Source organism: Oreochromis niloticus, linkage group LG9, assembly GCF_001858045.2.
Source record: "Oreochromis niloticus isolate F11D_XX linkage group LG9, O_niloticus_UMD_NMBU, whole genome shotgun sequence".
Taxonomy (NCBI): Eukaryota; Metazoa; Chordata; class Actinopteri; order Cichliformes; family Cichlidae; genus Oreochromis; species Oreochromis niloticus.
The window spans coordinates 15,123,493-15,139,761 of NC_031974.2; the positions used below are offsets into that span (position 1 = coordinate 15,123,493).

Consider the following 16,269-nt stretch of genomic DNA (forward strand, 5'->3'; position numbering starts at 1 on the left):
ACCATGCATGCAGGGTTACACCCCAAGTCCACCTCCCTGAGACTGTAAGCTTAGCGGAGGTAAGGTGGCCAAGGATTAGTGAGTGTCAAAACAACCGTCCAGGATGAGATGAACACCCGAACATACTTGAGTACATCAGGAAGATGGCCACAACAGACCGCCTGTTTAGAGAATACCTCAGGCAGCAGAAACCTGAGAAAGAAGAGGAACAATGAGATGAACCATGACGGAAGGACAGGCACCTGCACGGTATGTACCACCGGCCGATAGAGTAAGTGGCTGCCATCCAGAAATCCAACCAGTGGCTGAACAAAGCTGGACTGAAAGACAGCACAGAGGCACTAATCATGGCAGCATAGGAGCAAGCTCTGAGCACAAGATCCATAGAGGCTGAGGTCTATCACATAATTCAATTCAATTCAATTCAATTCAACCCAACAATCATATGACCCCCTATAAGCAAGCACTTTGGCGACAGTGGGAAGGAAAAACTCCCTTTTAACAGGAAGAAACCTCCAGCAGAACCAGGCTCAGGGAGGGGCGGGGCCATCTGCTGCGACCGGTTGGGTTGAGAGAAGGAAGACAAGATAGAAGACATGATGTGGAAGAGAGACAGAGATTAATAACAGATATGATTCAATGCAGAGAGGTCTATTAACACATAGTGAGTGAGAAAGGTGACTGGAAAGGAAAAACTCAATGCATCATGGGAATCCCCCGGCAGCCTACGTCTATTGCAGCATTACTAAGGGAGGATTCAGGGTCACCTGGTCCAGCCCTAACTATATGCTTTAGCAAAAAGGAAAGTTTTAAGCCTAATCTTAAAAGTAGAGATAGTGTCTGTCTCCCGAATCCAAACTGGAAGCTGAGTCCACAGAAGAGGGGCCTGAAAACTGAAGGCTCTTCCTCCCATTCTACTTTTAAATACTCTAGGAACAACAAGTAAGCCTGCAGTGTGAGAGCGAAGTGCTCTAATAGGGTGATATGGTACTACAAGGTCATTGAGATAAGATGGGGCCTGATTATTTAAGACCTTGTATGTGAGGAGCAGGATTTTGAATTCAATTCTGGATTTAACAGGAAGCCAATGAAGGGAAGCCAATACAGGAGAAATATGCTCTCTCTTTCTAGTCCCTGTCAGGACTCTTGCTGCAGCATTTTGGATTAACTGAAGGCTTTTCAGGGAGTTTTTAGGACTTCCTGATAATAATGAATTACAGTAGTCCAGCCTGGAAGTAATAAATGCATGAACTAGTTTTTCAGCATCACTCTGAGACAGGATATTTCAAATTTTAGAGATGTTGCATAAATGGAAGAAGGCAGTCCTACATATTTGTTTAATATCTGCATTGAAGGACATATGCTGGTCAAAAATCACTCCAAGGTTCCTCACAGTGTTACTGGAAGCCAAGGTAATGCCATCCAGAGTAAGAATTTGGTTAGATACCATATTTCTAAGATTTTCAGGGCCGAATACAATAACCTCAGTTTTATCTGAATTAAGGAGCAGAAAGTTAGCGGCCATCCAGGTCTTTATGTCTTTAAGACATTCCTGCACCAGGCAAGACGCCCCTGAGAACTGGCTCCAGCAGATCCCAGGAACACATCGGAGATCTCTGTCCAAAAAAGTGCAGTCGTAGGATCTGACCAGCTCCCAGGCCTCAGGTAGAGGAGCCGAACTTGAAGAATAAAGACCGCCCCGCAGGGTGAGTGGGATATTATTTTAAATTCTCTCTCTCTCTCTCTCGCTATATATATATATATATATATATATATATATATATATATAGCGAGAGAGAGTGAGTGTGTGTGTGTGTGTGTGTGTGTGTGTGCGTGTGTGTGTTAAGGTATTCATCACACAGAACCATATGCAGTATTTTATTGGATAAAAAATATTGATTCATTCGTATTTTTATTGCTTTAATCCTGCAGTGAGAGATTTTTTTAATTTAAAGTTCATTGCTCAGACTGAGCAGAGAATATATAAAGTTTTTGTTGATTCAAAGAATCAATCAATTAATGACTTTGGTACAGTACCACCGGCATTCGAGACGGGTTCTTCTTCTTTTTCACATTTTCCAGAGCGATCCAGTGGGCTGGATTGGACTATTAGCTGAGTCTATTCTGGTCCCTGAGCCTTAAGTTTCACCCTGGTTTAGAGGAATGTTTCCCCTCTTATCAGTTTTGTCAAAAGTTGTTCTTTAACTTGTCTGGAAAATTCTGCTGAACATGATCAAGCTTGGACTCTGGTTTGATAACTAAAGGGTCCACTCTGAAAGTGAGTGTATTATATTGAATTTATATGTGATTATTCATTTTGAATCATATTTAGACACTACAACAGGTCATACAAATAACAAGTTGCTAATTAGTTACTGGATTGTGCATTCAGTTGAATCAAATGTTGACTATGTTTGCAAGCATCATATTCGATTAATATTATCATCCCATATATTGCACAGTGGGCCAGTGGCACCCCATGAGAATGCTGTTGGTACACCCCTGTTCATCCAGTCGCACATTAAAATGTCTTTGTCCAGCAGGTGGCAGTGTATGTCTTTGTAAGTTTACCCGTTTATGCTGCGTAAGCCCAAGTGTCTTCAAAGCAAGTTTAATGTGCAACATAGAAGCATTTATGAGACCAGCCCCCTGACATGCGTAGGTGTATATGATTGTTTTACTATGTGATTGCCCTCCAGGGTCCAGTTAGATTTACTTTCTTTTACGGTGGTGAACTGATTATTCATCTCTTCCCAACCACCTACCCTGCCGTCATAAAAAGCCAGATTTATACTTGGCGGTGACGTCACGGCCGGGATGCCAGGCCCACGTGCGGGCAGCAGTGGGTTCCAGCCTCTGGGAGGGTCGAAAAGCAGTCGGACTGCCCCAGCACAGGCGCAGTGAAATCAAACACGACGCCGTCGGAAACTCATAATCCAGCCGGGCTGCTCCGGATTATCGCGTCTTCTTCTTCTTTTTTTTAAAATCCGAATCTCCACCTCGGTTCGTCCCACTCCCCTCCTTTTTTTTTTTTACTTAAATTACCAGCTGTTTGATGTCACCTCTCGTCCCCCCTCTCCTCTCCACCCCCTCGATGATGATGATTTGCGAGGAAGATGCGCCGGTGTGAGATTTCCATTGACCTTCGGATCCTCTCAGCAGCACCACAGCCTCGTGAAGCGCAGCCGCTACCGGAGCGCCCCGGCTCCTCCCGCCGTCGCTGCCCCACTTAACCCCCCCTCCAACGGCAGAAACACAGGTGCTCCGACTGCCTCTCCTCGCCGCTAATCTTCTGCTTTTTCCTCCTCATCAATCAAGACCGAGGCAGATGCTCCTCGCTCTGTCATCCCGGCTTGTACTATGGTGGAGTTTCCATCTCTCAGCCCTTACTGGCCTCTCATCCGCTTTTTGGTGCCTTTGGCTATCACCAATGTTGCCATCGACCTCGGAGAACAGGTAACGGCTCCGGCTGGCTTGTTTTCAGGTTACGGGAGGGGAGGGGGTAGGAAGACTTACGGCACCGCAGCTTTGGCTTCGCTAGCGGCGGCTAACGGCCGTTTTATTACTCCGCCGCTGTGAGGGGGAGAGTGCTTCGGTGTGTCAACTAGCATCTTTTATTTATTTATTTATTTATTTTGCCTTTAAAAAAAAAAAAAATGGCTCCAGAAAACACCGACACCGCTTCCCCGAGCTGACACCAATCATTTCGAGTCTCCTTTAGCCCGGAAAAAACGGCTGGTTTGGGGCTTCAACTGCGGCTAGCTTAGCCGTGAGGGGTACCGTGCATGTGACTGTCGAGACATCCATTAGGTTTATGTACATTATTTAGCAAAAGAGGCGGGTCTCACACTCACACGAAGGGCCTTATGTTTTTTTTTCCTTCTTCCTTTTTTTTTATTCTGGAAAAAAAACAATGTCGCCATTGCTGCCGTGAAACGCACTGAGCTGTCAGTGTTATTAACAGCACGCTCCTTTCCTGTCATTTATCAGTAAATCTGATCCACTTGCAGATGATAGAGAACGGTTTAAAACGCACCCAGCATTTTCCTTTGTCATATTTCCTGTTTGGACATTTCCTTCTTTCTTAGCCAAATGACTGATCTCATGGCTGCTTTTTACCCCAGAGAGCCTGTGCAGATAGTGTGAGAATTAAAAACACACGCACATAGAGGCTTGTAGATGTCAGGATTAAGCTTATGTAATGGCTCTGTAAATAGCACAGAGTCCTGCAAAAAGAGAAAGCAGCTGTAGTTGTGTTTTCTCAGGGTGACTGTGTGTGATCGCTTGTAAAGGACAGGCATATATTCCTTTGTTTTGTTGTGTGTTTTACTTATTTTTTTTTTTTATTGAAGGACGGTTAAGGGCTGTGTTGCTGTCTGGCTAGAGATAAAGTTAGACCAAGTCACGCTCATGCGGGCTGGTCATGCCTCACGTGCTGTCTCACCTCTTCCTCTCCCCTCCCTTCCTCCCTCCATGCCATATCTTTTCCAGGCCCTCAACAGGGGCATAGCCACAGTCAAAGAGGATGCAGTGGAAATGCTGGCCAGCTATGGTCTGGCCTACTCCCTGATGAAGTTCTTCACCGGCCCAATGAGCGACTTCAAGAATGTGGGCTTGGTGTTTGTCAACAGCAAGCGGGACCGGAGGAAGGCTGTGTTCTGCATGGTGGCGGCCGGGGCCATCGCATTCATCCTGCATATCTTGATAGGTGTGTTTAAGGGTTGTTTGTGGACACCTGATGACACGCTGTGCTTAAACCGCATCCTAAAAATGCGACGTTTTGGTGTTTGTGTGTGTGTACGCGCCAGACCTAAAGACTTCATTACTGCAGCTTTCACAAAACAATCGAGCGTGGGAAGAAATTGTCTCACTAACCTCTTCTCACCCACCTGTGGCTCCCTTCCCCTTTTCTCCTGCAGCATACACAGATTTAGGATACTACATTATTAATAAGCTCCACCATGTGGATGAATCTGTGGGGCACAAGACAAGGAAGGCTTTCTTGTACCTGGCTGCGTTCCCTTTGTTGGATGCAATGGTAAGCATGGGTTTAAACGTACCAGGCAGGTTTTAATCAACTTTGTGCTGTTTTCCACAACACACCAATATGCAGCCCGGCTGCGATCAGAAAAATGGGCAAAATGCCGCTTTGTGTCTTGGGCTGATCTCTCTTTATTGTTTGAAGGCATGGATTCACGCAGGGATCCTTCTCAAGCACAAGTACAGCGTTATCGTCGGCTCTGCATCCATCTCTGACGTCGTGGCTCAGGTGACGAGACACACCCGCGTTCGCTTTCAATCAAACTTTAATTCACCCGTGAGCGTGTTACGTGATCCCTCTCCTCTCCCGCAGATCGTCTTCGTGGCCATTCTCCTGCACAGTAACCTGGAATGTGTGGAGCCCTTACTCATCCCGATACTTTCTCTGTATATGGGTGCTTTGGTTCGTTTCAGCATCGTCGGGCTGGGTTACTACTGCAACATCCACGACAACATCCCGGACTCCAGCGGGCTTGACGTGGGGGTATGTGCTGATCTTTTTCTTTCTTTTTTTTTTTTCTTGCATGTTTTGTAATAATAAAACTAGTCTCAAGCCCATCTCCTCTCTCTGTCCCTGCAGGGCGACGCCACCATCAAAAAGATGCTGAGTTTCTGGTGGCCTCTCGCCCTCATCCTGGCCACTCAGCGCATCAGTCGACCCATCGTCAACCTCTTTGTGTCTCGTGACCTCAAGGGCACCACTGATGCCACAGAGGTGAGCGTATCACTCCTGTTTATTGTATTTCTTTTAATTACGAACCTGCTGCAAACTGCTTCATATGGTGCTGTTCTATGCTAATTGTGTGATGCTTTCACAGGATCGTAAAGAGAGACTTTCGCAGTCTAATCCCCCCCCCCCCCCCCCCCTCAAGTTACTGCAGATGTAAAGCTAACAAACTCCCTCTGGAGCTTTCTGGCTTACAGAGATCCCCAACTACTAGAGACAATACAAAGCTGTTTACCAGAATGAACTGGAAATCATTGACAACACTGGCTGCCAGTGGTTTGGGTGATTCACCATGTACATGTGAAACTCAGGGCTTCATAACACTGAGTGAAAACATTCCTCCATGGCTGTACTGTTCGCTGCCCATTGTTGTTCGGGACACAATAACGAGCTCAAGGCCGGTTGTAAACTTTTTCAAAACACGAACGCTGCTGGGAAAGTGAGAGACGCATGTGCTCCTCTCGTGCCGGCTATTGTTAGGCCTCTATCATTAATTTAGCCGTGTGTGTGGCGCAGGTGGTATTTTCAGCACTAGCGCCGATGTGCTGATGACTTCTAGCTGTCGTGTCTTTGTCATTCCAGGCCGTTGCCGTGCTCACAGCCACATACCCGGTAGGCCACATGCCCTACGGTTGGCTGACTGAACTGAGAGCAGTGTACCCAGCCTTTGACAAGGTAGCTCAGACTGTCCCTGCTAGTGTTTACAGTAGAAATAAGTTTGCTTTTTGTCTATAACACTAATGAGCTTCTCTCACTGGTAGAACAATCCCAGCAACAAGCTCAACGCTGGCAGCCTTGTCACCAAGTCGCATATTAAGAAGTTTACATTCTGCTGTCTGGCACTGTCACTCACGGTAAGATCTCGCACTCTTTCTTTCTTTCTTTCTTTCTTTCGGGGGGGGGGGGGACTGTGCAGAAGTCTTGAGCCACCCCTCATTTCTTTGTATTTTGCTTCCAAGGAGCCAGACTTGTAATTTCACCAGGCTTTCTGAAGGGTTTGTTTGTTTGTTTGTTTGTTTGTTTGTTTGTTTGGGTTTTGGCTGCATTTTCTTTTCTTTTTAAATCATTTTCAGTCCAGTCCTTGTACCTGACCATTTTCACAGGAATGTTAAGCCACTTGACACTTAGCTATAAATCACTCAAGTATGAAAAGGCACCAAACTCAATAAACTCGTTGTGTCTAAACATAACGGACTGCTTAGCAAACAACTAATGCTAGATTCTGTTACTAGCAGCCTGTCACGAAACCTCATTTATTCCGGTGCTTTAAGTTAAATATATGAAAAATGGCAAAGATGACACAGTTAGACAGAATTTTTTTTCCACCAACAAGAACGCTCACAATCAGCTATAAGCTGAAAGCTCTGCCAAAATTTGAGGAAATTGGACAAGTGAAGGACAAAGGAAGTGTCGTCTAGTAAAGACCTGACACAAGATCTACATCTGACCCTCCAGTTGATCCATCTGTCGTTCACTACACCCTCATCAGAAGTGGTCTCAGAAAAGACCGAGGTCTGTTAACAAGAGTTCATTAGAATTGAACAGACTCTGTTTCTGTCTTATATACTGTATTTCCACATGTTTGCATTGGTTTCAATTAATCGCTGCAGCTATTTCTCATTTTCCTCTCAAAATATAAAGAAAAGAAAGGCGACTTCTGATTTTTGCACACAGTATTTTTTTTGTTGTTGTTTTTAGCTCAAATACCAGAAACAAAAAAAGCACCTAGTTGCTCTGCAGGCGTTGCTGTAATTTAGCCCCACTATTACTCAAACCTGTTGCCTCACATTTCTAACTGATAGCTTGTATTGAGTTCCAGTGTGTGAGGTGCTGTTTGCTGATCTGACCTCTCCTGTTAGCTGATCATGACTGTGCTCCTAGCCCAAGCCAGGTATTCCTGTTTCACACACGGAAAACATGCAAATCTGTATGGCAGCATTTCCTGATGTTGTCTTTCAAAGACTAATCTTGAATGTGAAGGTGCAAAAAATCACTAACCTTTGCGGGGGTGTGGGGGTTTTGTTGTTGTTTTTTTTGGTTTGGTTTTTTTTTGCCCTGAAGGAAAAAAGTCTTGGCAGCCGCCTGCCTTGTTTGCCTACTTTTAATCTTGCCTCATCACATATTAAAGATGCTGTCAGTCAGACAAACATGACCAACAAAACCGGTTCAGTGCAGAAACATGTTCAACATGGCTTTTGCATGCCTCTAACCCTGTTTGGGTTAGAGGCATGTACACTAAGGTTCAGAGTGATTGAGTTTTTATGACTCAGATGTACTCTTCCTTCGCTGTGCTGTCTTGGTTTCAGGTTGCAGGGAGACACATTAGGGTGGAATTTGTGAGGAGGCTAAGGGCCTATATTTATTTATTTTTTTGTCCCAGTCCCACCCAAGTTTTGAGAGCATCACAAAATGGGCATTCACATAAAACATGTCATTTAACACATTTCAAAAACCCCTTGCAGGTATGCTTTTCTGCTACATAATGAGTGCTCCTGCGTAATTATGCACGCTGCTGCACACTGTTTCTGTTTCTCTGCTAAATGTTTGGACAGTTATGCCTTTAAATCAGCAAGAATGCTCTTCCTGCTCATATTCGCCTTCTGTTCGGTATTAATGCGACGAGTGAGAATGAGCTTTTTCTTCAGTCAGATGTCCTAACGGCTTGAATAAGAAAAACAGGAAGTTTGTGGCAAAGGTTGGATCTTTTTTAAGGAGGAGGAGGAGGAGAAGAATGGCACACCAGATGTGGAATCCCAGAGCTGTAAACATCTATGTGAGGGTGTGAGCTCGGCACAGCACCACAGGCAGATAGGTACGGCCTGTTGTGCTTTGTTGAAAACAAGCCCTCATGCTAGGACTTGTTTTAATTACGTATGCAGGAAACGCAGCACAGTGAAAACAACGGGAGGAGGTAGACAAGGCGTATCTGAGGATGGGAATGACTAACCTTATGTAACGGATAATTTCATCTTATTGCAAAGAGACCTTGCTGGGGTGTCTCGCCTTGTTTAGAGAAACCACGGTTGAGTCAGGGGAGATTGGCGGCTTCGCTCGCTCCAGAGAAATTGCTCGCCTCAAAATTTTTTAGCTAAAGTAATGATAACTGGTGAGGCGACTCCAGGTGAAATCATCAAAAGAAGTAATCCTCACCCAAACTTTGGTTCAGAGGATCAGAAATCAGAAACTTCCTGCGATGCTGAAAATACTGGAGAGCATTGTGTCTTATTATGTCTCCTTCACTCTTATTTTTTAAATTTTTTTTTAATGTGGGACACAAACCCAAACAGCCATTAATCAAAGAAAAGCACCACGATGGAGAGCCACAGGCTTAAAGTGATGCACAGATAAACAGTGATTTAAATAAACTGGACGCAACGCGTTGCAGTGATGGTGGGATTAGTCGTCATTCATTTTCAGATTAGCCCACATGAGAAAGACCTGAGTGGGAGAATCTGGATAGGTGGGTGCTGAGCTGGTGGCAGGTTTGAGCGATTGCAACTGCTGAAACATCAGGTGTTGTTGTGTGTGGGTTCTTTTTACTATTTGAAGTGGTTTTACTGGGCAAGAAAATGGATTTGATCTTACACTTTTGACAATTTTTAAAATTTTTGTGAAGGTGTGTAGGGAGAAATATCATGACTGACTATGAAAGGCTCCATTCAACATGCCAGTGAACAGAAAAGTGACTTTTTACTTGTTCTTTGCCATAAGTGAGCTGAGTCAAATGCTGCTGACTGAGAGCAATTATCACTGACCACAGAACCTAACTAAATTATAAAATTGTTGCCTTATAACTTTAATTTAAAAGCCTCCAGACTGAGCCCCTTTCGTGTGTAAAAAGTTAGGACTTTATAATCCAGTTGGCAACTTGGGGTGTAATTTCACAACATTTACCGTGTAATTCTTCTGAATGTGGAGGTGTAATTTTCAGTGCCTAAAAAGACTAAACAGTAGTTTTGGTAAAAAGAAGTAACAATGAGTAGCTTTTTTTTTTTTTTTTTTTATTCATTAAGTTGGAGGGGGGAAAAAAGTCCTCCTCCCTTCTTCTTGAGTTTTCACAGCCATCCGCTGCACTGCATGTTTAACATTCTGGCTATGTAGTATTAATAATGTAATATTGAAACTTCTGGTTCCACCACAGAGTGCACCACACAGGACTGGAGTTTAAACCCAGAGTTCACTGCATTTCTGTGACGGCGGGATTAATCATCATTCATTTTCAGATTAGATTGGCATAAGAGAGACCTGACGAGAGAATCTGGGTCGGTGGGTGCTGAAGTAGAGGCAGGTTTACAGAGCGATGAAGGGTAGAGCAGTAACAGGTGTTTTTTCAGCTGGTGTTGCATTTTACATTTATCTGTTGAGACTAGTTTAGAGTGATAAGATGGGAAAAATCACTCTAAGCTAGTGTGTTAGGCCTGTGACAATCTGGCGACCTGTCCAGAGTGCACCTCACGTCAGAAGGCTTGAGTCCCTTCCCATGAGCCTGAATTAGATAAGTGGATAAAAATTGACAGTTTTCACCAGTGGGTTAACTCTGTGGGGATTGAGCCCTACTGGAGATATTTATTGTATGTGATTATATCGTTCTGCTTTCCATTTGTCAACTGTTTCAAAGTGTGGATCACCACCTCACCCAGCAAGGCCAAATTTGTGTACGAGGAAGCTGGAATGCCCAGCAGAATTAATAGTCTGTTCTCCACTTATTCAGGTTTCAGAGAGGGCTAGGATGACAGCATGTGACAGGAAGTAGTTACACAAAGCAGCAGGGAAGCAAGCAGAGGTGAGCGAGGACTCCTGGAAGGTCTGGGTGCTTTGCATAAGGCATAAGGCTTCACCCATCCTTTTTAAAGGACGGCAGGAAGAGCAGACTCAGCACATTATGATTAAATATGACACCAGGTGATCGAGTGTTGCATTTTATTTACATGCTGGTTGCCAGATGATCAGATCATCAGTGTTTTGTTCCAAGTTGAGACATTTCAGGAATCCCGAAAAACAGCTCTTGACCCTGGAGGATGGTGAGTACTTGTAGTTGGTAACAAATGGAGGTGGCTGTGACTTAGTCAAAACTTGAATGCCTCATCTGCAGAGGAGTGAACTATGAAGAAAATTTGACAAGGCTAGACTTTTTAGACAAAACATTAAAAACCCGGTCAGCGATAACCACGGGCGTGATAGGCAGAAAGCTGATAACAGGCTGTTTCGGGCTCTGAGCCCGCTCACCTAAAAGGGGGGTTGTTTGTTTTGCCATTTCTCTCGTCATCTGCACAAAAATCAGTCAACCGAGTGCAGCCTGCTACAATTAATTTACCAGAGGAGCTGGTGTTAAAGATCTATGAAGGTAAAAAAATAACAGAAAAGCAACACTGGTGCAGGGAAAAGTCCTTTTATGGTTTTTGTTTGTTTTTTTTTATCTTGCAAATGCATTTCTGTTCAGTTCCTAACACATTCTGGCACAGCAGAGCTCTAAATCTTTACAATGATGCGTCTAAACGTTCATGCATTCATCAGATGCCAGCAGACTGGAACCAAGCATAAAAAGATTTATTTTCTGCATGTGAATTCGTTTGACTGTGCAGTGCATTTTGCAGCACTGTACAGCATCCTTCTGGTGTGACTTGGATTCAGCTCAACAGGTTGCATGTTGCAATCTGCATGACCTTTTAAGGCATGCTTTAAGCTGAAAGAATCACTGAACACACACGACCTGTTCCCAGACCACGGTATGTGCACAGCATTAGCCGCTGTGATGACCTGCAACATTAAAGAGAGCGCTTGTGTTGTGACACTGAATACCCTGGCTTTAGGCTCAACATACCTCCCTCACTCATTAATCTCTCTTTATAGAAGTGCCCCTCTGATCTTAGTCCAAGTGCGGCGTGCAGAGAAACTGTTTTTACAGTTCGAAACAAAGCGATGTATTATTCATGTTCAGATCAGTTTGCTGTCCTGTTTAACACTATTAATGCTCCGCTCGCAGGGTAATTGCGATGGCTACAGTAATGTTGCACGTGCTTCGGAAACACCTTCTAGGAACAATAACGCCGTCCGTCATGCGTTCGCTCGCTCGCTTGTTTTGTGGGCGCTTCAAAGGGGCCCGCGTCCGGTCCGAAGCCCCTCGAGCTAATGAACTAATGAAATCTAATGAGGCATAGCGGGGGATAAATTAATTTAGTCTTTGTTCGTTTCCTGCACAGCTTTGCTTTGTGGTGTTTTGGAGTCCTCATGTGTCAGAGAAGATCCTGGTTGATGTAATTGGAGTGGACGATAGTTTCGCTAAGCTGTGCGTGGTCCCACTCAGGATTTTCTCCTTTTTCCCCCTGCCAGGTAAGACGCACGTTTTTTCTCTTTCAGCTTCATTTTTGCTTCCAGCTGTGGTTTTTACTGGTGTTTTGCTCGGACAACTGAGGCAGTGTTTCTGTTTTCTGTGTGTTTGCAGTGACGGTTCGGGCTCATTTGACTGGATGGCTCATGACCCTGAAAAAGACCTTTGTGCTGGCCCCCAGCTCCGTTCTGCGCATCATTGTCCTCATCACCAGTCTAGTTGTGCTGCCTTATATGGGGTAAGCTGACACTTCAGAGAGCACTGAGAGGTTCACAGAGGTCAGCGCTGTGAGTCAGAATTACCGTTATGCAATACTTAGCTGCGGTTTCTCACTTTTACTCCTGATGGGCAAATTCACGTCTGCGCTGGTTCACGTTTAATTCACGGTGATAAAAACTTAATCTGCTCCTTTTTTGTGTGTTTCAGGGTTCACGGGGCCACACTCGGGGTCGGATCTCTCCTCGCTGGTTTCATAGGGGAGTCAACAATGGTTGCCATAGCAGCCTGCTATGTTTATCGACAACAGGTGAGAACACCTGGACTGAGGTCATTCTAAACATGAGTACACACCTCTTTTTGCTTTTTTGTTTTGTTTTGCTTTTTACAGGTCTGTGAACAGATGGTGTGTTCCTCACTAATTACAATTTTCCTGTTTAGTCATTATCCTTCCATCAAAGCTTACATGCAGGGAGAAGGCCCGGGCATTTTTATTTATCCCTGTGCATGGGCTTAAAGTGGACCTGCTATGCTTCTCCTAGCTTTCTCTCATTACTGTTGGATTACTGGTGGATGCTCACATGAAACTTGGCCAAAGTTTGAAATAACATGTTGGTGAACCACAAGCTCAGGCTTCAGACTGATCTCTGTGAGGTCAGTGACAGTGGCCATCCCTCAGGCTTCAGTCTCGCACTCCTAGAGATTAGTTAGCAACCACAGGTTGTATTCCCAGACCAGTTGGCAAGTGGCTCCTGGCAAAGACGGCGCTGCACAAAAAAAATATATCCTCCTTGTCATTGCTTTGGTCACTAAAACACCAGAGTGGTCCGTGGTTTGTTGGGAAGATGGCAACACGTCTGCAAACGCACTGCCCTCCTGTTAAACCGGAGTATTAACAGGATGACGAGTGATTGGTCATAAGGGATCATCTGCTTGTTTGGATTTTATCTCTAATTTTGAAAATTGTAATACCTCATAATATAAAGGGCCTTGTTGTGATTTGTTTTTATTTTTAAAGCAACAAATTAGATTGAAACTGAAGTCCAATACAAACTGGAAACAGAAAGTTCGCTTTCAAAATAAAAGTTTGCTGCTTGCAGGTCAAGCTCAGCTTTTACTTTGAAGGTAAATGGTTTCATTACCAAAGCAGTCCGAGGAGGTTTTTAGTGCAGAAGCATTCTTCGTGATTTTTTTTTTTTTTTGACCTGTCAGGGAATTTTTTCCATAGCAACAAAGGTCACCGAGGGTCACGGTTTGTAGGCCTTTGTGACCGAGGCCTAAAACAGTCACTTTAGGTACAGAACTCCCGGCCACTGTTTAATGTTTCTGTTTACAAGGAGCAGCCACTCAGTAGAAAGCTTGCACAAAGGAGGAGGAGCTAAAACGACTTGTTGCAGACAGGTCGCACTAAGGGGCTGCACAGCATGATTATTATGAAGGATTATTTTGAGCTGTAAGTTATGCAAAGCTCCTCTAGCAGAATCCAAGAATAAAAAGAATATGGAGTTGACATCATCATAAAGTGTCACCTTTAATGTTCTGTTTGTCTTTTAAAAAAAAAAAAAAGTAAAATTGAAAACGGTACAGCTTTAATAAACTGGTACTTGTTGTTCTGCGACTGCACCTCTCTGATTGTCAGAAATATAACATTTTCTTTGTTTATTTCAGTAAAATGTTCATTTGTAAGGGCAGCTGGTTTCAGATGAACAACCTTGTTACACCCGGCATCATGTTGAAGCAGCAAGCTGCACCGTGTTCATGTTGTATTAAAAAAAACGTGCATCTGAAAACATGGCGTCTCTTCCATTTAATCCATTTTAGGCAAATAAACAATCTCCAGCTTTGCTTTTTATTTTAAAGGAATATATATGCATGTCTTTATGAATCATTATGAATCAGTAGTCAGCCTGGCTTTGCATGAAGACTTGAAGGAAACAGTTGGTCTTTCCCTGTTTAAAGGAAACTAAATCTGCCTACAAGTAAGGCTAAAGCTCTGATTAACACCTTACAGCTCATTAATCCGCACAAAAACATCTAATTGGATAACATAACAGGCTGAGATCATAGCCAGAAAGCCATGGTGTTTCTTGGCTAAAATGCTGTGACCTCCTGGTGTTTGAGCCAGGCAGCTTCATGGTGAAATCATTGTGCTCAGCCAAGAAATAATCAGGCACATAAACCTGCAAACTGCTGTTTTACACGGTTGTTATCCAGATTAAACAGAGATGTAAGGTGTTAATTAAGAGACTTCAGCGGTGGTGCTGGATGGATTTTGTAACCTCTGGACTCACAGTGGCTTTTTTGCTCTCTTTACTCTCAACACAGCAATGTTTTTTAGTTTCCATTTCCCCCGTCTGCTTTGTCCACAGAAAAACGAGATGTCCAACGAGCTGGTCGTGGAGGGTGAGAACTCGGCCCCCATGAGCGAGGTGTGCTCCAGGAATCAGATGGATGCCATCGAGGAGCTCCAGGAGGAGGACGAGGAGGAACAGGAGTGAGATCCGAGGGAGGGGAGGAGGAGGAGGAAGGTAAAGCCGAGCTCAATGTGGGACATACGGTGCTGGAGGAGAGGAGAGAGGGGACCCCGAGTATGGTTTTGGTTTCTGAGGTCCCCTCGACAGAACTGAGGTCTTCTTCTTCACGTCGACCACCTCACCATTAACGCGCACACTGTAAAGAAAGCCATGCACCTCCACGTGTTCATCCATCAATGTAAATACCGTTAGCGTCTTCCGATCTTCAGTGCTCATAATCAGCGGGGCGTAATAATCATTTTCATGTGTTGGTAAACAAGGGAAATCGACACGGGAGATCTCTTCCTCCTCAGCGGCGAGAATGGAAGCATCTGTCGAGTGGTGGTGGAGTTGCCAAAAAATACAGAGTTCTTTATGTTCTTTAATCGACGATTAAGCAGCAAGGCCTTGCTTGGATTCAGATATAGACATACTGTGGGACTTGTTGGGTTGTGCAATCGTATTTTACATACAACGGTGTACAGATTATTGTTGTTTTATATAGGTAATGCATCGTGTATATTTAATTGCCCGGGGGGGGGGGGTCAGGAATCCCTCGTTATATATCACTGCGTGTTTCAAAACAAACCAAAACACCAAAAAAATAGTTATGATTGTTCTCTTTCCATGCAGTCTGGGAGTCAATCTACTTTTGTTTTGCCCAGCATTTTCCTGGTGGTATTCAGGCTGTCATATGTATTGTATATACTGTAAAGGCATTCTTATTTGGCAAATAAATTGCTTTATTAATAATCTTCATGCTTACCTGGAACTGGCTTACATTCTTTGAGTCTAATAGATACCACTGCAAAATCATGTTTGTTTGTCTCCCCCTGAAGTGGATCTGTTATACATTTCTGTCATGTACACAGTGGAGGTCCTCACAGTATAGATAGCCCAAGCTTCAAATAAGTACAGTATATGTACAAGTAATCAATGAGGGTTTAAAAACTTCAAAAATTATAATTTTTTTTCTTCTCCTGTGTGTTGCTAAAGTTTTACAAAGGGGGTTTCCATATAAAAGCTACCTTTGTGCCGCTTCCTCGGGAGCAGGGTCGCTCCGCATGTTTAAATTAACGGTTTTGCACAAGATGTCCCTCCTGATACAACCCCGCTGGAATGAAACCAGCAGCCTTTCACTTGTCAGATGTGTAAACAACTACATGTTATATGGTCACACAATTTGGTTTTGTAAAATATTCCCACTTCTCTGCAAGTTTGGAGGGTTTTAATTAAAAATTCAATTTTGGTTGTGAAATAAATTTTAATCTTGTGTTTATTCCTTTAGGAAAGCCAAACTGAGTTCATGAGAAACCGTTTTGTATGGAAGCTCATTTCTGCCACACACAAAAAAAAAAACTTTCAGGCAAAATTTTCAGTTTACTGAGTCAAATGTCTAAATTTTGAGATACTTAACCTGAAATTTTAACTTGTCGATGGAAAAT

The 16,269-nt window shown here is 43.8% G+C and overlaps 1 protein-coding gene across 1 annotated transcript; it reads left to right on the plus strand.

The window, feature by feature from the left end:
* The first annotated feature begins 2,794 nt into the window (after positions 1-2,794).
* Positions 2,795-15,581, plus strand: ankha (ANKH inorganic pyrophosphate transport regulator a). Its single transcript, XM_019363062.2, has 12 exons — positions 2,795-3,456; positions 4,492-4,708; positions 4,920-5,038; positions 5,186-5,269; positions 5,354-5,524; positions 5,621-5,755; positions 6,350-6,442; positions 6,529-6,621; positions 11,968-12,097; positions 12,210-12,333; positions 12,522-12,621; positions 14,681-15,581. The coding sequence occupies exons 1-12, from the start codon at positions 3,361-3,363 to the stop codon at positions 14,807-14,809; spliced, it is 1,491 nt and encodes a 496-aa protein (XP_019218607.1). The 5' UTR covers positions 2,795-3,360; the 3' UTR covers positions 14,810-15,581.
* The last annotated feature ends 688 nt before the right edge of the window (positions 15,582-16,269 follow it).